The 26,812-nt window shown below is 41.1% G+C and overlaps 1 protein-coding gene across 13 annotated transcripts in view; it reads right to left on the bottom strand.

Moving 5' to 3' along the window:
• Positions 1-8,737: 8,737 nt before the first annotated feature.
• The window catches only part of gab1 (GRB2-associated binding protein 1), a 51,736-nt gene continuing 33,661 nt past the window's right edge, over positions 8,738-26,812 (bottom strand). For 6 of the 13 annotated variants that reach the window (XM_034086304.2, XM_034086277.2, XM_034086311.2 and 3 more), the window contains 13 exons: positions 25,998-26,126; positions 25,413-25,578; positions 21,145-21,370; positions 20,892-20,984; positions 19,575-20,260; positions 18,806-18,844; positions 18,046-18,140; positions 17,152-17,452; positions 14,845-14,937; positions 13,468-13,561; positions 12,720-12,846; positions 10,654-10,782; positions 8,738-10,568 (listed from right to left, as the gene is read on the bottom strand). In XM_034086304.2, coding sequence (XP_033942195.1) covers positions 10,410-10,568; positions 10,654-10,782; positions 12,720-12,846; positions 13,468-13,561; positions 14,845-14,937; positions 17,152-17,452; positions 18,046-18,140; positions 18,806-18,844; positions 19,575-20,260; positions 20,892-20,984; positions 21,145-21,370; positions 25,413-25,578; positions 25,998-26,126 — 2,337 coding nt within the window. In that variant the 3' untranslated portion in view covers positions 8,738-10,409. Of the gene's footprint in view, positions 10,569-10,653; positions 10,783-11,738; positions 11,815-12,719; positions 12,847-13,467; positions 13,562-14,844; positions 14,938-17,151; positions 17,453-18,045; positions 18,141-18,805; positions 18,845-19,574; positions 20,261-20,891; positions 20,985-21,144; positions 21,371-25,412; positions 25,579-25,997; positions 26,127-26,812 lie in introns of all 13 variants that reach the window. The other 7 variants (XM_071203498.1, XM_071203501.1, XM_071203495.1 and 4 more) reach the window with 7 other exon arrangements.

Below are 26,812 nucleotides of genomic sequence, written 5' to 3'. Positions count from 1 at the left end.
CTGTTTTTATTAGCCAAATGAATGGGCTGCGATTTTAGTATTTGTAAGCAGAGGTCAATCATTTGTACGGCCCTCGGAGGATGTTGAAAAAATTGAAATGGCCCTTGAGAGGAAAAAGGTTCCCCACCCCTGCTCTACATGATAATATAAAATGTATTGTCCTTGGTAACTGTCAGTATGTTCCTTCTAGATTAAAGTTAGAGTGTTTTCTCCTTTACTAGTTTCATACGAGCTTGTATTGAATACGCCTTACTTCGATGTCTTGTCAATAACTTGGATATAGAATATATATTCCCCGACTTAGATTTTCTCTGACAATAATGTGACACAAGCCCCCGCTGACACTCTGTCAGGCCGGGAGCTCCGAGCTGCTGTGTAAGACAACCGGCTTCACGTACATGAAAAGCTGACACACCACGAAACAAAAAGTGAAGACAGAGGCAGAAACATATCCAGATACATCCAAGAGGAGACTCAAGGAGCCAATCTATATTTGAGTCAAGGGAGGAAGTGGAGGCAGAAAATACCGAGCCATCTTCAGGCAGCTGCGTAATCAAAGATTGATATCTTAGTATGCGCAACTCGAGTCCCCTTCTCCCGCACAAATAATACTGCACCAATCATTTCTCAACCTAGGGGGAGATCTCCAAGTCATGTTTAATAAGCAGATCATCTACCATGCTGACTATTAGCAAAGTCCTATCCAGTGGTTGTGTTAGACTTTTTCGTTGTCATTTTGACGGACAGGATCGTAACATTTCCGTCATAATCTATTATTATCCGTCATTTAATTGTTCATCTTTTAATGATGAGACCTATTTAATATTTATGTTTGGGTACTGAGCAGCAAATGTTCATTCATTCATTCATGTTTTAATGATTCATACAGAACTTTTAAGGGCATGGAGAAACAAAACGATGAACAGAGACACCGACTGTGTGGTCACTTTTCATGTCAACACGAACATGAATGATTTATTTGTTCCTGCACTGACAGACGGCAGAGGGGGCAGAGGCCGCTAAAAACACCACGACCGTTGCGCCTAAACAGGCAAATATGAACAATACCATCGTTTTAAATGAGACAATTACAATCAGAATATGAACAAAACATTTACTAGAACAACTCAATTGACCTGCTGTAGCCTGAACGCTGATTTCTGCATCGCCGTGCACCCTCGGACGAATCCGTTACTCATCTTAGCTTCTCTGCAGGTGTCGCAGAACATTCTGCCATCTCCCCTCCTCAGCCACTCAAACTCTTGCTCCCACTGAACCCGGTACTCCCGCTTGAACTCCTTGCCACTTGCTTGCCCCTCTGCCGCTGGCTGAACGTTGTCAGTTTTAGTCTTACTGGCTTGTCCTTCATCCTCCACCGCATCAATCCCTCTTTTCACCTCGTTTATCCACACCATCACAACTACTGGGCTTATTAAAAAAGCTTCGGACGATCAGCTGCCGTGACATTTTGCGATTGCTAAAGCCGGTTAAACAACGAGGTCAAAAACAAGACTAGACAATAGCTACTTAATATGCACACACTCGCCACCAACTGGACAGGGGTGTGAATGACTGAATAATAGTTACAGAGTACAGTAGATCGCCCTCAGTCCACCTGGCCACTAAGGATGTAATATAACGTGGGCCGCTGGTGGACATTTTGGCGCTGTTCCAAAGTGTGTTCTAATCTGTCAAAATGACGGACTGCTTTCAGATTTTTCCGTCATTGTTAGAAAAAATACGTCATTGACGGGAAATATTCGGTTAACGCGACCTCTGGTCCTATCCACAAATCACTGAACTGTAAGGCGACATTTAGTCCTAGTGTTCATGGGAAGGCTGACACAAAGGTGCATTATCAGGTGGGATACATTTACTATTATCTTCAGGCAAATTCTTCAAGCTATTAAAAATTAATGGAACCTCGTTATGCAGTGTAAAGTTAGTATCTGTAGCAATTGGGTTGTGCAGTTATATATGCGTGGTAATATAATAATCATCAGCTCAGTTAATGGACCTGTGCAAATGTGCTATAAATGCAGTGAAACTGTGCAATGGAAAATGACGCAAATCATAAGCTGAATTACGATTCCCCAAAGGATCCTGCTTTCTAAATACAATTACCACTCTTTCCAATACAGTAATGGTTTTACTGCTCCACATCTGGGCTGATGACATTGCAGTCACACACACACAAACTCAATCCTCAAGCCCTGGCTAAATCTGATTAGTGCCAGCTTTGGTGAGAGAGCGGGTGTTGAAATGACTCACTTTTTTCTCCTCTGGCTCCATTCCAGGAAGTGGGATCCACGGTATAATGTCAAAGACAGGGCACGGCAGGCAGGTGAGTCCAAGTTATTGCTGAGTGACAAGGACCCGCCTGAGGAGAGGAGGGCTGCTTTGATCTGGAAATATACAGAAAAGCAACAACAAAACAAGTTTTTTTCTCCATGTACAGTTTCTGCACAGACAAGGATGTAAAACAGCGTAGAATATTTAATCTGATGTACACAATATATAAATATATATAGGATCAAACAAAAGTCATTCTTTCTACTTGATTTTGATGTTTTTCATAATGTCTATCCAGCTCAATCGATTCTACAATTGTGCATTTGGAAGCAAGTGTCAGGAGGACGATGCTGTATGGCCGACTTAAGAGTTGGACAAGGAGGAGAAATTGATTTTGTCTGGACTGAACAAAGAAAAATCTGGACTCACTGAGCCCTGATGCTAGGTTGCTTTCGAGTCAGTCCAGCATTGGCGCTGCATTATTGTGATTGGAGGGTTGAAGCTGAGGGGAAGCTGGAGAGGCAGCGAGAAAGAGGAAAGTGGACAGATAGCAGCAGGCGAGACGAGGGTTTCTTGGTGTGGGCTGAGGGTTAAGCGACTGACAGAAGGACTGGGTGGCGGGATTGGAAGATAAGGGAGTGCGACGGATGCGGTAAACAAGACTAAAGATGGCTCAATGCAGGGCTGCCAGGAAGTAGAGTAATGAGATGCATCTGATCAGAATCCAGGATGTTCACTGAGGGAGACAGGTGGAGAGTGGAGTTCAACCCAAAGTCAGACAGAAATATTGGCAGAATAGAAAGTGAAGTCAACCAAAGACTGTGTATACCGGCCAACTGTGCAACATATGCCAGAATAAATAGGTCCTGCACAAAGAGCCTGCCCTCAAAAGTTAAAGTGAAAAACCTGGAGAATAGTATTTCCAGGATATCTGATGAAGTACCAGGTGTGTAGTAGAGCTGTCCTGAATACTTCAAAGCGTCAGTAATAAGTGACATTTCAAATTCTCCATTACTACTTCAACATGTTTTAATGTCTTTAATGTGCCCATACAGGTAAGGCTACACGCACTAACAATATTAAAAGGATATTAAACTATTTGCCGAATTTGATTTCCATTATGGCTGCAAAGAAGTGCGGCCTAAGGAAAACTTGATATATCACGGCTTCGGATGGGCACGTGACAAATTATGGTTATAAATAAGTTGTAATAACTTTAAAAACATGACGTTAAACATTGTTTCCCCCTCTCTTTCTCCAAAACAAAACACACGGCAAGCGCCACAATTACGGCACTGTCCGAAATTTTGATGAACAATAAGTTCGCAGAATAATTGATATTGAAAGCGACTTTTAGCAATAAATAAGTGTGTTTGCCATTGAGAACAGGGCTGCACGATTTGGGGAAATAATCTACTTGCGATTTTTCTGACAGATAGGCCTATTGCGATTCAAATTGCGATATTTGTTTTTAAGCGACCCAACGGAAGTTTATTGTAAAATGCGGCCATATCTCCGGCTCGGAAGGTCGTATCAACGTACTCCCGTCTCTAGCACCCCCGCAGCCCGAGCTAAGAGTGAAAGAACTACACTTACATGAAACTTCCGTTGGGTAGCTTTAAAGTCAAGCTTCAGTTTAAGATTCACCCTGTAATAGAAACATGTGATGGAGCATTACTAACCTGACTCAGATGGTTTGTTTCACCAAACTATCTAGGAAAGCTCCATTGGAAGCCATTTGGAAAGGGCAGGCACTTTCAAAAGCACTTGGCAGGTGATTGGATCAATCTGTCCATCACCTTCTATCATGGGCCACTTCTGATTGGTTAACAATGACTGGTACATGTGGAGCACAGCACTTCTGATTGGTGTGGGTGACTGACACACAAGAAGAACAAAACAAAAAACCAAACAAAAATAATTTGCAGGCTTTGCGATTTATAATTGCATCATTTCAAATCGCGATTTCGATTTAAATTAATCGTTTAGCCTTAATTGAGAATCAGTTTCGCATTGCAATTAGATATCTCCTATTTCCTAACTGTAAATATGTCACAGTGGTAAATAGGAATTTATCCTCAAAAGAACAATGTGAGGAGAAAAAATTGTATTCCATATAATCTTTCAACATCACCTTTTGTATACCCTCAAATATGAAGGTCAGTGTTGGTCATGCTCCAGTTGCCCCTGTGAGCAGCAGGGGACACATGAAGCTCCTCGTCAATTATCTGCTCTGCCAGCCCAATGATGCCTACTAGGGCAAACATGCCTCTGGAGACATGTTCACTTTCAACACATGCACCGTGTTTCCCATTAATATGACACTCATCTGCATAATTTACTGAGGTCTATAGTGCTGACTTTTCACTCAAACTAATGAGGTTAATCAACCAGGCCTTGTGTTGCCACGATTTTGTTGACAAGAGCACATTGCATTTATTTTTTTTCAGAATCACCACCATGCAGTATTTGAAGCATTGACTACACAAGGGCATCCAATAGAAGAAGAAGATATACTTTCTTAATCCCTCCAGGGGATATTAAGTTATCACTCTGTTGTTTTACACATTGGGTTGTCATGGTTAAGTGCCCCCAGCAGATAGGGGTTCGGTGCCTTGCTCTAGAGACCTCAGCAGTGCCCAGGAAGTGAACTAGCACCTCTCCAGGTGACCATCTTGTTCCCAAGCCAAGGCCCTATGTATGGAGCCAGTGCAGCCCCCCATTTAACAATCGTACTAATCTTTCAATTATTTACAGGACTAAATGCCTAATTTGGTTAATAAAAGGTAAAAACTGTGAAAAATGTTAATCCCAGTTTCTCAAAGTCCAAAACCCAAGCGGTTTCACACAATATAATCGAATGACTTAAGCAGGAGATGCCAATATTAGAAAGGATTAAAAAACAAAAACATTTAAACAAAATATCAAAATGTTTAGAGACTATTTTCTTTCGATCCACTATTCCTTGCAGTGCAGGACTACACAGTTCCTTAAACTGGTATGCAAATGTTATAAGTGGTTTACTATTGTTGTTATTCCCAATTCCATTTAGCCAAAACAAAGCGCAGTTGTCCTTAAACACGAGTACGTCTGTAACATTACTGCACGCCCCACCCTCACCCCCACCCCCACCTTACAGACGGCTCCCATCAGTCGGGCACAGGTCTAAGAAGACAGGCCATTCCCAATGAAGCTCACAAGCTCCCCGTTGCCCAGGAACAGCCTCTCAGCTCGCCTCATAATTATTCTGCTGGCCCTGTTAAGAGACTCTCTCCCTGCTCCATTACTCACACACTGCCAAGGATACTGCAGAGGTTCCCCAGGCTGCACCACTACAGCTGTAGAGACACGAGTGCAAACAAACTGAGCAGCAAGGTGTACTTTACCTTCAAAGATTGCCTCGATGTGCCACAAAGATATTGATAACGATGGATTTCTTACAACAGCTAATAAGCTTTGAACTGAATGAAGAATACAAAAGTGCCATGTGTTGTGAATACATGCCTAAGAAGATAAAACCAAAGCTAGCTTTTACATGTGGCATATCATGCAAGTACGGCAATAGCCACCCACTTCTCTGTGTTGAGAGGTGAACTTCTTGCTTTCCATTTCTATTAGTGATAATGCTATTAACAGTTTTTTTCAGGAGGAAAAGAGAGAAGAGAAAGGGTTGAATTATAGCAGAAATAAGAGCAAAACAAGATATATTTTTTAATATAAGCAGCCTTGATAAAAGTGTTCACAGATGGGGAGATGTTCTTCAGGTCCCCAAGGTCAAGCATGAGATGAAAATAACTCCAGCATAGCCCGAGATGATGACATTATCAGTAATCTAGTTCTCACACATTGAGCCTGCAAACCAGACGCTCCCACGAGCAATGAAACACTAAAAGAAATTAGTAGAAACCTGTCAACTGCCATATGTTAACCTGTCATCCCGTCATCCCGTCTGACAGTGATGGGAAAACTTGAAAAATCACATTTTAATAAAGCATGAAGCCACCTGATGGCAACATTTTACAATCTGTTATACGCCATAGTAGCATTTATAATCATACCCCAACACAAGCTTTAATAAGGTTATTTACAAAGCGATTAAAAGGTTACATACAGCCAGTGCAATAAAAGACAGACTTAGGTAGGATGAAGTGTTGCTCATGATGTGGAGAGCTACAGATTTATGGGATTAAATGTGACTGTGAAGCCAGTCAGCCCATATGCTACTTTCGAGTAAACTGGAGGCCTGTACTGAATCCATAAATGATAATTAGCTTGCTGAGATATTTACATCAGTAGACGAAATATAAATCACAATATCAAAGGTAAAATACGACAGACTAATGCCCCCTCATGCAAACCTGTACAAGTTATTGAAGATTCTTCTATACAAATACATTTATAAGTTGGATATACATATTTTAAATAAAGTATGTGCTCATCCCTACTTATCACCCAACATAGAAGATTTGATCTGAATCCACTCATTCACATACTTCAAAGAATAACCACCCACATATTTTGAAACACTACATTTGTATTTATCTGAAGGACGGCAGCACATTAGGAATAAGAAGAAAATATTAAATAAAAAATGTTGTGCTTGTGGGCTAAGGGGATTGTTGAGCCTTGGTCAACAATCAAACAACAGCTCCATCTAGCGGCTGGCTGAGTAAAACTAAAACCAGAAAATGACAGCTTTGGGTCCCTGTGCAAGGTGACACAAGCTTTAAATGGCTATTCTGGCCCTTTGGACCCTTGGCAAGATTTTAGTTTGAAATAATTTCTTACAAGACAAACGCTGCATATGGCTTGTGTTTTTTAGAACCAAGGGTAAAAGTACACACAATCTCAGCAGATTCCATACAACTTGGTTCAATAGTACTTTTGGCACCAATGTATCATTTACTAAAGATGTTGTTTTGTGGGGGTTATAACTGAACTCTTTACACAAAGTCCAACATATTTTATGTTTCGCATGCTTTCAACAACCCTGCTCAGGTTGCCTATTGTTAGAGATGCTGTTTCCAAAGAGACTGTCCAGATATTGTATACTCTTTATACTTTTGGTGGAAGAAGTATGCAGATCTTCTACTTTAGTAAAATAAACAACATCAGAATTAAAGTAAAAGCTGAGCATTAGAACCTATAATAAAATATAATATTTGGGTGATTTTGATATTTAGCCTACTTGCAAAAAGCTGTCAAATTAATGTAATGGAGTTAAAAGAATCAATCAATGTTTATTTATATAGCCCAATATCACAAATGTTACATTTGTCTCAGTGGTCTTCACAGTGTGTACAGAATAGCAGTATGACAATACGATATTAAAGAAGCTACAATAGTTTGCTGTTAAATGGAGAGTATACTCAAGTGCCTTAAGAATTGTTCTTGAGTAAACGTACCTGGAGTTCAACAGAGTGTGTTTTATATAAGTGTCTTGGCTATAACGGCTAACGGTCAAATCATTTAGTAATTGTTTGCTACTTTCCATTAGCAAATAATGTAAGTTAACCTCATGATAAACCCATTCGCATTAATAACCAAAGTTATCAAACAAGATTATGACGGTGGGTTTAGTTTGTGTCTCTCAGGGGATTTATTTGAGACTTTTAGACCGCATTTGATTAAAAGGGAGAGTTGGGCTAACGCTAACGCTAGCCATCTCAAAGAAAACATGTCTAATACTTGTCAAAATGTGCTAAAAACACTTACCACTGTTCCTCCAGGTGTAGAACAAAACATAATCCCCGGGATGCTGGATGATGTACTTCTTCTCTCGGTGGATGCATGATGTATATACATTTTAAAGAATGTAAACCTGACCTCAAATAATCGAATTAGCCTTACGTTGATTGCTAATTAAACAAAAAATGGCCACCGGAAGTGACATAAAAAAGTGTGCTTGTTTCATGCTTTACCAAAATGTATAGTTGTAGAATTGCTATTAAAATGACTATATTTAGCTTAATGACATTAAGTACAATATTAATGTACTTTTCCTTAATGTTATATAGTTTGTATTTTATTGTAATATGTGTAAGATCATTAGCTCAATTCCATGCTGCCATCTTGGTTTGGTTGAAGTTAAAGACACGGATGTAGGTTGTTTAAATATTCTGATAATCATATTATACTCGCAGGCTATAATTGCTCAGAATGTGGATAAAATGTACATGAAAAACGTGCTAATTTAATTGTTAATTATAACTTTGAGATTGACAAGAGATATAGGAATTGAAGACGCATGCAACCTGCAAGAACAATGGTTTTATCAAATGTTTAATGTGATGCGTAAACATTGAAAAAAGAAAACAAAGAACACTATGCACGAAACATAATCTTACTTTACTTTTACCTTCCCATTCTATTTATTCACCTTATATTTTCCTTTTTGATTCCATAATCATAATGGAAATCATATTGAAGAAAAACAACACAAGAATAAGAGGTTGGATTTTATTTAGTCCACTTTTAAAATTTACATTTTCTGTCGAGATTCATTAAAAAAGATAAAGCATCATCAGCTTTGCAGTCCGTATCACAAAGAGACTGCAATAAGGAAAGAGTGAAGTAGAATGAAGATGAATTAGTAGGCACATTTTTCAAATGATACAAGTAATCTAATTGATGGCAAAATATGTACAGCAATGATTTTATCTTGTGGTAGCACATGCTTGGGACAGAGTGAGAGTTCACAGGTTAGTAAAGCACAGATTTATGCAGACACAACGATTTATTCACTGTCTATAAAAGATGTATCAAGTTTGACCACACGAGGCAGTCAATTTCCCAAAACTGTATGCAGTTTAATTTGAAATAAATTAAACCTAAGAAGAGAGAGAAATGAGGAATTTCAATGAACTTGTGAACTAATTGGGCGCTTGTCAAACTAAGCATTTTAACAGACGTAAGCTAATGTTCCTCTATATGAATCAAGAATACTGATCTAAAAGTGGACACGACATCCACCTGATGAAATACCTTGAGAAATAAATTAGAAATGGATAGTTGTATTATTAGTACCTGATTTTCTCTCTCTCTAGCCTTAGTTTGATACCTTTGCATAACTTATAGAAAACCACGTTCTCACGTTCTTTTAAAAACTCACAGTAATTCATTCATTAATCACAAGTCCTGATACCACCTAAGACAGGCACAGGATTCTACCCTGCAGAATCCACATACCTTCGAGTCAAACACGCTGGATATTCCATACAAATAAAAAGGACACTTTTCATGTTTATATACATAACACTTTTGTACAGTCTTTGCACTTCCATTATAAGAGATTGAAGCATCTCCATGTACAAAGTAAATGGACATCAAATCATGTTCAGTGGATTAAACCTTGAATTCAAAGCTTAAATTGAGCACTTGGTTACATGTAAAATGAACAAGTTCAACTGCCTTTGCATTGAAAAATATTCAAATATGAAATTCTGTCGTACTGGGTTATCTAGGGAATCACCTGAAGTATTCCTAGACACAGATTGGGATCAGTTTCTGCCATCCAAACATATTCTGGTGGAATTTTAAAACGGACCGGTGACCAGTGCCCATAGAAACTTCACTCTGCTCAAACAGGAGAAACTGAAAATCAACACTGTTAACAGCTATGCTAAGTAGCGTTGCATTGATAAAGTATTTTGATCATGTTATCAAGTGATTTCACTTACACTCCAAAACAACATCAAACAGCATTATATTTTAAGGAAATGTTAACTGTGGATCAGCCCACCGGCCATTGAAAAGGTGTACAACAGAATCAATTGAATCCAATAAAGAAGGCAGTGAATGTTCAAAGTTTGTGAGTCTGCTTTAGTCAAACCCAGAAGGCAAGTCCAGTCATGCCACCTGCTTTCATACTGCATACAGCTTATACCTGGCTCACACCACTTCCTACAACTGTACACACAGTGCTGTTCTAGGCCTGACAGCAGTGTAAACTAAATACAGTTTAGTGGCTATGAAGCTCCACTGGCCCCTCCACATTAAGGATTTTGCTCAGGTGGAACGTGACAACTGGACCATCCCAAAGCACAAACTGGAGCCTACACTAGTTTAAAAGGCTCAACGGTTTTGGGGTTCAGAGGGTGATTTGGGGGACAACAAGGTCACTTGGGTCCCTTGGAAAGGGTGTCTGTCTCTGTGGATTGGCGGCCATCGTTCCAGGCCTCCCGGGTGCTCTTAAGGGCTTGTGTTCGTTGCTGGTCCACAACCACGTAGTCAACACGCTCATCCGACACTACTATTCCAGTTCCATTGCTTTTCATCTGAAGAGTGAAAAAACATGAAGGTTGGTCCTAATTTAAACCGTGTAAAATATGTCTCAGGATGAGGGGGCTGATAAACTCCTACCTTCCTAGGTGGGGTAGACTTGCTGGGGTCAAGATCCAAATCCAGGTACTCCACCTGTTTGTCTCCCTTCGGCTTCACCTTAGGGCTGCTCCCACCGTCCACAGTCATGGGGGCGACAAGCTTCATGTTCTATACAAGCCAGGGGAACAATGTTATTGACTGAAGAAAAATACTGAGCTAGTGAAAGTGTAAGAGCATTCATATTTTTAGTATTGTCACAATAACCATAATTTGGATGCTAATATTGTAACAAATTAGATTGATCACAAACAGTTGGTACTTTCACAAAGTATGTCCTGTAAGCCCAAACTGCATTCAAAACATATTACAAAGTTGCAAATATGGGTACAGATGGGTTGTTTACATTAGTCAGCAAAAAACTGGAGCCAGTAAGGAGCAAGTATGCTACTTAGATGAAGTGTGCATTATAAAAATAGATTTGTTTGATCAATGAACATATTTTCATGTAGCTGGTCAAACAAAGTGTGTTAGCTGAAGCCTTGGATGCATCATTATGCTGATACAGCCAATAAAATTGACATCAAACCAACGGGCCAGAACTCTAAAGCTGTCCAATGATAAGCAAAGCGGATCAGATTTTAATTCTGAGGTTATAGTACTTGTTCTGAATGCAGAGTTCATGTTATATTATTGTTTAGTGTGTGGTCCATATTCATATTGAATAAGGCAGTGGGTCACTCACACCCCTTTGCGATTTCCATGTTTTTTAATATCTTAAGATAAGGATAAAGAGCTTTAGTGTTACTAGATAAGGCGAAAGGCTGGTATTGTGACGATACTAAAAGGCACAAAGAGGGTCAATAGGTAGTGTTAATTTCTGACTACAAGTGAGTGGAGTTATTAGGATGATGACAAAACAAAGATATGTTAGTTGTTATGAAGGTCATTTAAATTCCCTGGTGTGTGTCCAATGCACAGTTTCTAGCTGGTGTTAGGGAGTGATACAAGCAAAACAAAGTATGCCCTATGTACATTCTGAATTTCTGATCCAATAATAACACCCGGTAACCCCTGGTGTTCTGACAGGGCAGGCCATGCATGTCTAACCTCGCAAGCCTGCTCACCTCCTCTATGTTGTCAAGTTCCTCCACCTCCCTCTTTACAGGGGTGATGGGGACTGTGCAGTAGAAGGACTCCTCTCTACACAGTGTGAGAAAAAGCAGTGACAAAGGAAAAAAGAGAAAGAGCAGATGGTCAAGAATAGAATGCAGGGGAAAGAAAATGATGGAGCCAGAGCCTGGGGGAGTCAAAGGAATGAGGAACTAGGGAGAAAAACATGAGTGGTAAAAGAACAGGAAGTCAGCAGACAATATCAAAGCAAAGGTTGGAAAAAGTTAAATTGTTAAAGCAAGAAAATAGGAAAATAGTATCTAATAATCTAATACCCAAACTGTAAGAAGAAGATCACCAGAGGACAGAAATGTTGTCATGTCCGTGTTCAAATATCTGTTTCAGCAGGCATTAATCAATGACGAAAGACATCTCATTTTGATTCCATTCAAACCTATGCCCACATTATAAAAGGGGGATCTTTTGAATAACAGTTTGGGTACTGATTAAACAAAACAGGCATTTTTTTTAAAGAACATAATACCGGAAATGTGAAGGAACAAAAATAGGGAATAAAGAAAGCAGAGCAGCAGAACAAGGGGAAACTGCAAAGGAAAGAGTTTGAGTGGCGAGGAGTCCGTCTGCAGCGAACAGTCATTCGTCCTCAATATGTTTGCCTTAAGGCGAGGAGTAAGGACTGGACATGGGATTTCTAATTCACAACCATCACAGCTCAACATTCTGGGTGGCGTGGTGGTTCACCCTGAATGAAAAGTCTGCCTCTTACTAAATCTCTACTCTATTCATGTTGGATCTTCGTCTTTGCAAATGTCAAATATATGAATCATTTAAAATAGGTTCAACACATCAGAAAGAGGATCAAAATCAAATCACACATTCGGCTTTTTTTCTGTATCTTTGATTATCTTCAATTTGAGGATAGAAAGAATAATCATGCAGCTTCTTATATCAGAGGATAGTTGTGTGTTACATACTGGTTCATCTGTGGACATATTAGAGTCCATGGCTACATAAGTCTCATCACATTCCTCGGAGTCAGTGCTGGAGGCCGTACTATGCACTGACGGCGGTCTCACTGCTGGCATTGGAAACCTAGAGAGACTGAGCAGCATTCACAATGTTTACACACCGACTTCCAGGGAAATACACTCTCTACTGAACATCAAATATATTACAGACATAACCGCCACAGCTGTAAACCACTGCGGCAAAAAGCGTCCCTGCAGGACGAATAACAGGAATAGAACTTATCCCAGATAAGACAACGAAGTGCATTCAGTATAATGTAGCTCTGGGACATATCCCACAACGGTTTTATATGAGCAGTGCTACGGTGGTCACAGGGTGACTACAGTAATGCATGAAGTGTTAGTACCTGCTAATTTAGTTAATTGTATTCACTACAGAAGGGAATGTTCACACCAGATAATATAATTACAAGAAGAAAAAAAAGACAAAACGCTTGCTGGTAATATGGCAGATATTGCACAACATTTCCTTAACGACATCAGTTGCCCAGTCTCGGATATGAGGTGCAGGAGTTTATTTTTATTGAATTGTGCCTTGTGAAAAACAAAAAAGTAACACATTTCCCAACTCAAGTGAAACTAAAAAAGGGAATACAAACTGGCGGATGAGAAAAGAGAGTAGTGTGAACACGCCCTTAGTTGTTAGAAAAATTCTTAACCATGAAAAATGCTGCAGAATATTTGAGATACTTACTCCCGAGCAAAGGATCGTGTGACGGGCGAGCGGATCGGCGTGGAGGGCTCCTCCCACTCTGGCAGAGGTTTGATCTCTAAAGGAGCGGGTCTTCCTGGAGGTACACATCACAGTCAGTCACTGCACACATGCGACATGAAGGCAATGCTGACAAACGCACAGAAGTTGTGGTTGTGTCTTCCTGGTCGAATGTACTTATTGTAAGTCGCTTTGGATAAAAGCGTCAGCTAAATGCAATGTAATGTAATGTAAGTTGTATATAGTGGGAAATAAACCACCCTTTGTTTTTTCGTTATTTATTGTGTTTAAGTGCAGCTCAAAAGCTAAAAAAAAACTGCATAATGAACGCAAGGAAGCTTTTATGTTGAAAAACAAATCTGCGTTGAACAATGACAAAAAGCTACAAAATGTAAAATGCTGTTTGCACATTAAAGTTCCAAAGCATTTTCCACCAATTTATGTCTAATTTACATCAAAATATGTCCTTTTCACAAGGGGGTGTTTCTGCTGGAAACTGTGTTTAGACTTTTGTAGCAAGAACACAACTGTTGCATGAGTATTGACATTAAAGCTGCAGTTAAAGTTTTCATATTTGCTTGAGGTATATGGATAATTTAGCCAAATATGACAACGTAATTTTTGTAATTGTTTTAATAAAGCAGGTAGTCATCTGCCAGTCAATACTGTATGTACACACACCGGAAAGATCATCACTATGAGTCTCTCTTTCATTAGATGGTATCATTGTTCAATTTCCTTCTGAAGAGCTATCTACTACTTTCACCATGCAAGTGTTTTCTGACTATAATTATTTTGTTGCGACTACGTGTGAATGTGTATTTTGAAAGCACAACATGTAAAACAAAAAAAAACACAAAAAGAAATGTTTGGGAAGAGAAATGTTAGTAACTTGCTATACTGTGTGTAAATAGTCACATCTGAATAAGGGGATATTTAAAAAGGTAATTTGAACATTTTATTCTTAGTTTAGTCATGTTGTGACCATAGACTGACCATAGACTGACTATAGACTGTGACTCTAAAACTCCAAGAATGCAATCCACCGCGCATGAAGTGCACGCTCATTCCCTTCCTGCTGGGATTTCAAATAATAAGACTGGATTAATGCAACAGCTCTGACACCCATGTATTTTAAAGCTATTTGGGTTGCTCTGATTGGCTGTGCTCATCACAGACAGCAAGTATTAAAGATAGGGTTTAATTGAGTCTGGCTTGGACACAGTTTATCTCTTATAGAACCAACAGGCCTGAAAACAAGATGAACCCAACAGCATGCAGAGTCAGGGTGAAGTTTGGACAGGTCAGAGAATGGAAAGTGTTCACGTACACAATGGCAGTTCAGTGTGGAGTACCTACCCTTGCGTCGTCCTCTCGGGAATTCACCTACGGTTTGAGAGTCGGTTCGCTCTAAGACAACACCTTTTGCTCTTATTATTTTAGGACTCTGACCTGATTGGTAAAAAAAGACTTTGCTTATTATGATATTTTTGGTGATCACAACATATTAGCCCGACTGTAACCCCGCCATGCAAAGCGACAGACAATACTTGTTTCCGAAGAAAACTACACCCTCATGTGCAGAACTGTTAATAAGAGGAAGATTGTCATGACAACAGCAGACCCATACTGCCCAACATGCACCTCGCTCCATGCACCAAGGCTTCCCACACAAAGACTGATATCACAGCTGTGCATGCACGACAAGCTGTGTAGAAGCACTGAGAGTACACGGAGAAAGTACGCCATGTTGAGAAGCGCACATGGAGGAGACACATACATCAACACAGTTATCACAGCAACCTAAATATATCACAATCTCAAAGTAGGACATCTAAATGTCAGTGTAATCACAAATCACAGTGTTAATACATGAAAAGCCGTTTGTTGGACTTGACCACAGATGTCAAAGGCATGACAAAGTGCGGTTAAGAGAACAAAGCACAAACAAGATGGAGCTGGTGATGAGTTAGTCCAGATTACAGAGCGATGTAGCTCGGCTCATGGCGAATAAAGATCAAAAGTAAAAATCAAGAATTTGTTTATTTATATGTTGTTGTATACACTGTCTTTTTGTGTACAAGCTACTCATGAGTAACGTTGAGTTGAAGTTTGATTTGTTTTATGTCAACAAAGAGGAAATAAAAAAGCAGGGTGACTTGACAATATGAATGAGAGAGGAAGTGATAGATGGCAAGAACACTGAAAATGACAAGGCCAAAACTACAAAGGCATCATCATTTTGCTGTCATACCTTCCTATAAATAATGCATCAAGACCAGAGGCTTACATTTGAATTTCCTTATTTCCCGTTATGGCTTTTTTGTGATATTAGAATAATGTCCTTGAACTAGTCGGCCTGTCGTTTGGCAGTAAGATTATTTCAAGTAATAAAACTCTCTTAATAACTTAAGGACATGGCAGTCATGAGATGCCACATTTGGAGATGACTTGTCTCAAAGGTCACAGAAAAACAACCACATGTGGTGCATGGGAGGACGCCCGACAGGGAGCTGTTAACATGTCCTTTTTTTCTTCAGTGACTGCCCTGCCTTTAGTTTGTCTACGTGATGACTCGCTGTCTCCCTGACATTCTTCAATGCTCTGCGTCTCTTTGCCCATTAATCAGCCTTTCGATCTGCCCAGATTCTAATTCCCCTTGCTATTAGGTCTTTCATCAAAGAGCTCTATTCAGATGGGGGGAACAAAGGGGACGGAGGTGACCACTCCGGGCTTCGGTCACTCCATGGCACAGGGACCAGCCCCCTCAAAACGCTCTGCGGGCCTCTTGAGCTCGGACAAAAGTGCTTTTGACAAGGAGCTTACTGTGTTGGGTGTAAGAGGATGTAGCAGGCAGGGCTCTAAACTAATTTATCAGGAGATGATATAAGATGTTAAAGGACAAGCACAGAAGAAGATAAAGGTATTTAATACACCAAACCAGAGGTTGCGTTAACCGAATATTTTCCGTCTGACGTTTTTTTTTTAACAATGACGGAAACATTTGAAAGCAGTCCGTCATTTTGACAGATTAGAACAAACTCGGAACAGCGCCAAAGCTTCCGAGGCTCCGGTGTTATACCCACCAAAATGGAAATGATATTGTTTCCAAACCTAACTTTGCCGTACAAATCAGGGAAATGTCTGGGAGTCTTTGCTTTACGCTGTGCGCGCTCCCACGAGGTGCAGTGGACATAACACGGCATAACACCGGCGCTAACAGTTCACGAGCGTGCGTCAACCCCCGTCCCTCCGTTCACGAGGGACGGAGCGCTCTCTCTCTTCCCCCCTCAGAGTTGTGTACAGAGTAGACCGACGGGACAGAAATGTTACGATCCTGCCCGTCAAAATGACGGGCAGCGAAAAAGTCTCGTGCCACCTCTGCACCAAACAAACCACGGGAGACAAAATTAGATTATTCCAAAAGAAAAGTTAGACAGAATGGTTGGAAATGAAGAAATGTTGTACAGATGGCTTTGTGACCATGAGCCGGCACTGTGAGAATAACAGCCGAGTGTGAGAGGAAGCACGGTCAGGTTGTGCATTAGTCGTGAACACTGAACATACTGAGACAAGTTTCGTGCAACAATACACTTCAGCACACATCAACCCCACAGCAAGGAACAGGTACAGCTACAGGCGCATGCACAGCCGCTGTCCTCTCACCTTTGCGGTCAGGTTTGAGATTTCGGTCCACAGGCGGGGGCTGGCAGTCACTGATCATTGGCCTGCGAGGCGGGGTCTTTGGACTGGAGCGGAAGCCCATGTGGGCGGGCGGAGGGACCTGCTTCCCCAGGGAGGAGAACTCCATGGTGCTCGGGGTCATGGGCACATAGTTGGTTTCGTGGATGGGCTCCGACAAACTGCCGGAGTGATGGTGTGACGGGGAGTTGGCGCTCATGGGGACATAGTTCTGGTCCACCTCCTCTGTGGACTGGCTGCCCACTGGCATCATCCCTTTGTTTTTCTGAGGGGGACAAGTCATACATGTGTTCACAAGAAGAGGACAGATATAGCTAGTATGAGGCTGCCTCTAAACTCTCTATTTATATTTCAAATACAAACGATATTGTGCACGGGCAGAAATGCTAAAAATAGTGTCCGAGTGCATGTTTAGGGGGGGGAATAGACCACTTGTTTTTAGCAGACCCTTTTCATGTATTATTATAATAGTAAGAAATTACCCAGAAACACTGCATTTCTAAGGCTTGCTTATGCAGCATTATGCTAATGAGTAGCAATAATAATACAAAATAAAAAAACTAATATCGTACTATAAGTGCTTGGCATTAACTGCCACACTAGGATTCTTTTAATCTCCATTACATGACACTACTCTGCATACTGGGCCAGAGATAAGAATACATATACTAGGTATTATAAAACCAGCTTAGAGGATCTGAGCATTTGCATTTTATGTTATGTCTCTACTAACAACTACAGTCAAAACATCCATAGCCATTACAACCAGGGTTTCTTCAGCAACTGCTCAAAGCACACCAGTGTTCGACATCATTTGAGTTGACTGTATGCAGCCGGGAACCTTGAAACAACACTTACAAAGTAGCTGTTGAAGCTTTCGTTGAAGTCAAATGAGCAGCTTTTCTCACTGGGGAATGATCGAGGAATGTCATAGCAATCCTGGGAACCAAAGTCTGCAAAAAACAAATACATTTACCAAATATGTTCTAATACATTCAACATACTCCAGCTGCATAAGTTACACTAAGAGTGTTATCAGTGAATGTAATGCAAACTATTTGTTTTTATATCAAAGCTGTCTGCTGCACTTCGAGCCCCTTACGCTACAATGCCAACAATCCACACAACACAGGCATATTTAAAACACTGTGTGTGTTTTCATGGAGCTACACACATTGCTTATTGAGTGGGAGAGAGCTCAGCAGCTATACAGTACGTAATGGCTCTGCTGTGCAGCACATTGTTATTGTTTGTGTATTCTCATTAAGCACTGCTGATACAGTCGCTAATGCATTTCTCTTACGACCGCAAGAACAACAGCAGTGCTAGGAAACGCTTGTGCAGCAAATGAGAGTGTCAGCTGAAGGAGACTAAGTGGGGGGAGAACCAGCCAAATTACAGCTACAAACGGGTCGGACGATAGCCAGGTGTGTGTGTTGTCCAAATGGGGCACAGTATCCACCAATGTCATGATTCTTTACAGTGTATTTCTATTTAGGTTCCCCTAACCCTGGTCTGCTTATTTGTCAGTAAGAGGGAATAAATTAAGCCTTCAATCTAGACTTAAGTATGGGAGGGAAATCCTCAAGAGCTTTATCGTCATTTAGTGTGAACTCACAAAACACATCATCTGATGAGCCTGGGATATTCTCCATTTCTGCAATGACAGTTTGAAAGCTGTTTAAAAGTTGTGCACAGACACGCCTGGCTTCTGTTGGGTTTTGTAAACAATTATCTTGTCACTAATACACCCATAATGACATTAGTCACGACAAGAGGGAGAAGTACGAGGAAGATGATTATTTAGTGTCTTTACTTACTCCATTAGTTTCTTTCTTTTTCCTGAACGCTAAGGTCATCTAATTAAAGCCATTCTACAAAAGATGCTGTGCATTGAATTAAGGTTGGAGCTAGAAATGTAACATTTCAAATGTTTTCAAAGGTATCTCTCGTCTCTGGTTTGCCAACCAAATTCCTAAATAATTAAATGCCTTGAGAGTCAAGACCTGCGATGGTGACATCTGCAGGAAAGCAAGGGCTCTTATTTTGGGTCTCATTCTGAGCAGTTTGAATAGACTGTAAACTGAACAGAAGATTGAGTGTGAAATTGCAGCTAAAATAAACATGCCAAGAGCTCCTACGGAGAAAACAGTAAAAATACTCATAAAAAGCCGTGAAAATCTGAATAAAGTTGATGAAAAGTATCTTATAGATGTATAGAATAAATAGGCTTTTTGTAACCCTAACCCTTCCTTGTAAATACAAAGTTGTATTATTATTTAAATATTCTTAAGACCATAAATCATACTTTTTAATGTCATAGCGGATTTCCAAAGCACGGGAAATCTCTACTCCCAACTAGAAAACAAAGTGTCCCCAACACAAACCTTTGCGGAGGCGTGAACTGTCCACAGTGCCAATAGTGTTGCTGCGTATAGCCTTATTCCCAGCGCTAGTAGGCACACAGTAGTTTCCGTCCGTCTCTGACGCCGAGCGAGGCACACAATAGGTGTCCGTAGGTGAGCGCTCAGCAGGGGGGGGTGGGGGTCCTGAGGTGGAACTGAGCGAAGGCTTTGGTGGTCTGGGAGGGGGAACTACATCTCCCCCACCCTCTGAGCCTCCTACCCCCGTCGACATTGACAAAGTGCGGGGCACCTGGTAGGTAGAGTTTGAGCCCGGTGTAGGTGGGATATCGTAACTGATGGAAAGGTTACGCAGATGTGACTCCATGGAGGGTTTCCGCGTCGGTGTGTTAAAGACGTACAGCTCCGAGCCATCAATGCTGTCCGGGTGGGCCAGAGGGGAGGAGGCCGACTTGGGGAGCAGCACAGTGTCCTGGGAGTAGCTGCGAGGGAGGTGGTAAAAGCCGCCGTCGGTGGAGACCGAGGCACCGCGTGATGGAGGCGAGTCGTAGATCGAAGAGGCGGAGGCGGGGGCCGGGTGCTGCGGGAAGAAGCCGTTGTGCGAGGTGTGTTTCGATGAGGAGGTGGAGGAGGTGGGCGTGCGGTGAGAGGGGAGGTTGTCGTTCAGGTCTGTCTCTGACGAGGTAGACTTGGAACACTCAGCATGGGCTCTAGTAAGAAAATACACATACGAGGAGGATTGAATATTAACAGCGGATTTAGGAGAGACAAGAAATTCACTGAGTCATGGTTAGCCTTCAGAGCACTGTCTGCAAGACATGGTTAGTGACATTCAGTTTGACATGTTACACTTATAACTCATCTGAGGCACTTCTAGTAGGCCTTGGAAATATATATATAGTAATAATACATTAATGATGTTATGTGAGACTAGATATTGTCTTGGATATCGTATTATCGTATGTATTTAGAGGACTTTACCCAATGAGATATATATAGAGATATTTTGTCCAAAATATTCTGATATTTCATTTCCTTCATATCGTCCAGCATAACATTTTAGCATCATCTCTTACTTGGGTCATGTGAAGGTGTCTGTAGATGTTGGGTTAATGCAAAACATGCAGGCAATGATAACATCATTGCAGTGTTAGGGAAGGTTTTCTGAAGGTGGGCTAGTTGCAACACATTCAAACGCTTCAAAACAAGCAATAATCGTCTTCTTCAGAAGCCATGTAACTCTTCATTTTAGAGAATGAAGTGCTTGTTGATCTCGTTAATACACGTGCGTGTAGCACTCCAAACAAGCAGGCAGTTCCAGTTGGAGGGCTGGGCACTCACAGTCTAGCCTGGGAGGGAAGAGTCTTGCTCTCACAATTCTCCAGGAGCAAATACTCCGGGTCTCCCTCCAATGGAGGGTGGAGCTGCACTGAGCTACACACCACAGAGACGGGGACCAGAGTGGCAGTACAGAAAGTACAGAAAGAATAAATGGGTTGGAAAAAATACAGAGGGAAGCTTGTGTCTGAGAGGAGCACTCTAGAAAGGTGAATACAGAGACTCATACAACAAGCAGACGTTGACAGAAGCTCACCTGTTGGGGTCCGGCTTCTTGCTCTCACAGTTGACCAGCCACAGGTAGTCCTGGGGCTCCTCTGAGCTGGACTGAGAGTCAAGGTGTCGCACGCTGACTGGCTGGTATGGGGGGGGTACACTGGTCAGCATTGCTGCTGGGCCGAGGATGTGACCCAGAGCTGGGTGTGGGGGGGTGTCCACCACCAGGCCTCCGATGGCTGACTGGTGAGCAGCTTTTGCTGCCTCTGCAGGAGAGAGGAGACGGCCGGGTTAATTCCTCTTCAGAGTCTATTCTCAGACCTTCAGTATGTCAAACTTTACAATACAAGGTTGTTTTATTAGAGAACTATAAAGGATGATCACATATTAATACACTTTTTAGATGAACGGTTTCACAACAAATGCCACAGATAGTTTTGATTGTCATCAAGCGACAACATTGATGACAAAAGACTAGATGCCATCAAGATCTGCCAGACTAGACTCTCAATGAGTGACTGCTCTGGCTGATTGCTCAGTGGCTTTGCGGATATTAAGCAGTGCAGCAAATGTCACACATTAAAAATGATACTCAGCCAGACATAGGTCCACCATCAACATGATGTTGAAGCATTCATCGGTCCTTTTACTCACTTCGGATGGACTCATTCAATCCAGTTTACTTCTTTGGCCTATTTTTTTTTGTACCTCTTTTACTGAATGTACTACAATTGTGTGGATCTTATTATAAGCGTGATGTTAGGTTTCAATCATCGATTGTTGTTTCCCTATTGCAGTGGTTCCCAAAATGTTTTCCCTTAAATGACCCCTTTCGTATCATTGATCAAAATAACGACCCATGGCGATGTGATGTTTTATGGGTATTTCATATTCTATTCAAAGCATAAGTACAAAATGAATCAGCTACAGCTCCAACTGCACCCCTACTCATCTCGGCAGGTCGGGCCCTGCGCTCACTCTAAAGCCCATTGAGACGGTGCAGGTGATGTTGGTGACTGATGATATACGGCAGAAAGTAAACAGTAAGCTGTTTGCCAACGTCAACTTTGGCTGAGTAAACTTGTCTTGCACCCAAGCTGTTTCCTAGCAACCCGATTCCAATGTAACAGCCTATAGTCCCCAGACTGACACCACATCAACTTTATATGTCTTTAATATCCGAATGTTTGCGTGTAAACTCTCTCTGATCCAATAACAAATTGAGGACATGTCTCAGGTATCACTTTAGAATAGTTTAACTCCAAATCAAAGCTGTTTCCTTGCAGCTTAAACAACAACTGCCAAGAAACCACAATAATCTATAACCTCACTTTCCTGAGGGAAATCAAAACGTGTTCAAATACAGTACACAGTCCAGCTGGAGGCGAAGGACATGTTACAAGTGTGATCAGTGTGGGACAAGATGCCCTAAATAACACTGGCACCGACAGCCAATGTCAAGTTGAAGCACACTTGAGTCATTACTGTGAATTTACACGAAGAACACCATCATGAATTAGTGTTTCCAGCTTCCTTTACCAGGGGTGTCAAACTCAAGGCCCGGGGGCCAAATCCGGCCCGTGACTTCATTTTATGTGGCCCCACAAGAGCTTGCAAAGAATATAATATGTTTATTATAAGGTTACATGCCGATTTACAGAAGCACCTTGCCCATAAACTACATGTCCCACAATGCATCTCAAATGTGTTCTTCAAAATATTCACTTTCTCAGAATTTCTTTTCTTTTCTTTTTTTGAAATGCTACTTTTTTTAATTTGGACTTTCTTTCCAGAATTTGGCTTTTCTTTTTTTAAATCATTTTGTGACATTCTCACTGAAGAGACTTATTAAGTTATTACCCTATCCGATAATAATCCAATGCAGACGGCAATAAAATACATTATTTTATATTAAATATTTATATATGTATTTGTTGTATGTATATAAAACTGGTGATGCTATGCCATTATGCTAATGTGGCCCGAGATGAAATTGAGTTTGACACCCCTGAATATGGTGTTTGCCTTCAAAATCCCACACACTTCTTCTCAGACAGAATGTCCTCAAGGTCTCCGCTTTGTCACACAAATATCAGCGTCCTCTGCAAACCCTTCTGCTTGTGCTGATTGTTTGTTAAATATATCTGTATTCATACCACATCTTTCTACATTGCTTCTTTTCACAGTTCTGCTCCCACTCTCTAACTGACGTGGTTTTCTCTTACACAAGGTCTCCCTTTTTCCCTTCTTTTATAAGTCGCAGCTCTCTTAACACTGCATCATTTTCTCCGCTCTCCTCCTCTGCTATCTCCTTCGCCTTTTCACATTTGTTTGTTGAAGCTGTGAGTGCTGATTCATGCAGGAAAAGGGAAATTCCCCTCTGCTCATACTCCTCTATACCTCCTACACCATCTCTCAGAGCCTTCCACCCCTGGCCCTCCTAATGTTCCCTCCTCTAATATCTGGCCATCCATTAAACACTAGCATGACAACACACACATCAGAGGACTGGGAGTTGGGTCTCACACGTAGAGGAGTGCAGCGAGCCAAGGACATTCTTTTGTAATAAGAATTGTGTGAAACGCAATAACTGCAAAGATATTTGTCTTTATAAGTTTCTCCTTGACGGGAATAAATGTTTTTGTTTGCACATCAGGGTTTTAACAGCCCGTTCCAATAATTGTGTTGAAGAGGTGCCATGAATGTTGTTATCAGGCTTGTCCGGCAACACTTGCTATGTAACAGAGTTGGAGGCACAACAATGTGGAGAAGACGACCTTGAAGCAGCTGTGACTCAGACGCCAGGTTTGAAACAGACATTCTTCTCTCTTGGTGACGTAGCATGTGAGTGAATTAGATCTCATCAGACTCAAATACGCACACACTTAGTTGATAAGGGGGGGGGGGGTATATTAATGCTATTAGGCCTAAAAACAGAGTGGGAAACAACAATATGCAAATGTGACGGAATGGGAACGATATAATAGCGAAAGAACGAAAAAAGTGAGACTGACAGCCACACAATGCTTTGATTATACAGTACTGGGACAAGGGTAACGTGAGACTTAACTCAACACATGGATCAACACATGGATCATTAGACCTCGGTGAAGAGCTGTGCTGAATAGAGAGAGGCCTTCTGGCACATTCAGCTGGTTCGCATAACTTCTTCAGAAAGAGAGACCAATAAATGGCAATATACGGGATATAGCTTCAACTTAAGGTTAGCATTAGCATGTGGCTGATACTACGTTTTGAAACCGTGACTTGAAGGTGAGATGACATGTGGTCTTTAATCCTCTCGTATTTACGCTGCAATACTTATTAGGGAATGTTTAAATAACGACAGACATTAGAATATTGTAAAATAACACCAGAAAAACGACAGGATGTGCTTTGGACCCGCCCCCCGTCGAGACCGGCCAATAGGAGAAGACCACAGATGATAACAGGGGAAGCAAGCCAAAAATCGATCTCTTTCACCCTGGCTGACCCCACGTGAACGGGTAGCAGCTGATCTGAGGGGGGGAGCCACGCCACTCGCATATTGTCATTTGTATATCATCGCATTATTTTGTTTAATTAAATGCTGTTAACTTTTATAAGCTTCGTTGGACTCTTTTCAGCTAATCCTGGTCTCGGGGTTTAAGAATTCCAAACAAAAGCTTAAGTCTGTTGTGGTTGAGAACTGCTGACATTGCTGGTATTTTATCATTTGACCAAAACATAAATCATCCATGATCGACGACATTTATGAGTGAAAATTCTTTCACAAAAAGCCAGTACAGTACACAAGATCATTTCAGCCTAATAAAAAGCAATATTTGCACGTGAATGAATAATGATGATGGTTCCGCCTCTATTGCTCTCCAGACGAACTGTACCAAAGCCTCTGCAAAAGTGATTTGTCAATTCTGCGCCACCTACACACAAAAACTAGATTGCTTCCAACACCAACATCTTGTCCCTTTGCCTACAGATTTTGATACTGTCACTACTGTTTATAGAGATTACCTATAATAAATACTACTGCCAACATTCACTCAGGTTTGTTCTAAAAGGAAACATTGTTTAAATGCATAATGAAATTTAACATTCAGAGAAAGATATCTGACCAAATGGCACAACATGTCAAATGCATGGTATGTGGTTAAAAACATTTGCTTTTTTAAAACGTTCACTGTCTGTGAAACTTGTTGTGGTGAGGTATAACTTTAAACCTTCGGGACTCATCTGAGACCCGACAGGTTGACACAGTACGTATGGTCGGCAGCGGTGATGTTTGGTTAATCTAACGTCAGCCCTTACCTTCATCAGTGGGGTTGAAGCCACAGATGTCGCAGATGCAGCGAACCCACTTATTCATCTCTTCTTCAGTGTCAGCCACCAGGTAGAAGACACGGTCGATGGTCTTGATGTCGAATATGAAGCTGTGCTCCAAGTCCTTCTTGTTGAATGTCAGCCCAGCGTCCACCTGAAGCAACAAAAAACATACATATTAAAAAATAATTCGTTGACCTCCCCCTAATCGTGATTCGAATGTACTCGATGAATTTGTAATCTGAAAATGCTTGCCTGCTGGAGTGTTAGCAAAGACATAAACAACCATTTAAAGACATGGCCAAGGGCTTTGGAGAAATCTAACTTTAAGTATTATTAGTTACAACCATATTGATTAACACTTTCTGCTTTTTTTCAATTGATGAAAATATTCAAGTTACATATATAAGCAAAGTTAAGGTTAAAAAGAAATATCATCACAAGCTGTGAGTTTTTTTTATGTTACATGTATTTGTTTTATGGGGAAGGGCTGGTTAAATCAAATACCAATGCAAGCGCCATGACAACATGGGGATAGTGTCTCTTCAGTTCGGCAGTGATCAGGAACCATACCTGCTCACACAAGTTGAGATCAATAACACGGATGGGCTTCTTAGCGTGGTCATTCTTGTAGTACTCCAACACGTCTGGATCTCCTGTCAGACGGCCACTGCGAAGAACAAACCACCGCTTCTTCCATGCCTGGAGAGAAATGAGGCCAAAGGTTAAAAGTGTGTTCTCACAATGACTGCTCCATTCCTGACTGACCACTGCTTTATTTTTCAAGTTGAGCCTCTGTGTCTCTGTGTGCATTCTCCACCAGCTGCACTGCCCTCGCTGAAGAAATACTGAGAGCCAGGGGGAAGAGGCCAGAAATATGCGTCTGGGATAACCAGAACAAAAGCCACTTAGTCTGATCTGATCGGGGTGAACAACAAAATCTATAAAGAGAAGCAGGCCATTACGTATTTTCTCTTTCAAATGGGATTTGTTGTCTGTGCGAAAAAGGGACAGCAAAATTAGTCTGCAGTGCTTTGTGGTTTAAATATAAGCATAGCAGACAGGGGGGGAAAAGGCTGAGATGTATGACTTCACTCTGTGTACAAAGAGAGGACAGTTTAGTAAGGCAGTCCTTTTTTCTCAAGCACATTGAGGAGATAGAGAATGAGTCACCAATTCAGCGATGTATTATTGAATGATATATATATTTTTAATTTCGCCTTGTACCACTGTTTTTCTAAATAGAGAGCTATTTCAACTCACCGTACAGCTTCATAACTTGTTTACAAATCATGCATAGCAGCCATATCATATCATATCATATAATCTGATTAAAAGATAAAGGTCAATGACAGCGTGAGGCTTCTTCAGACTTTTCAAAAATGAAT

This window comes from Pseudochaenichthys georgianus, chromosome 1 (genome assembly GCF_902827115.2).
Source record: "Pseudochaenichthys georgianus chromosome 1, fPseGeo1.2, whole genome shotgun sequence".
Lineage (NCBI taxonomy): Eukaryota > Metazoa > Chordata > Actinopteri > Perciformes > Channichthyidae > Pseudochaenichthys > Pseudochaenichthys georgianus.
Note: the sequence above shows the minus strand (reverse complement) of the source record. Positions and strands in the feature narration are given on the sequence as shown.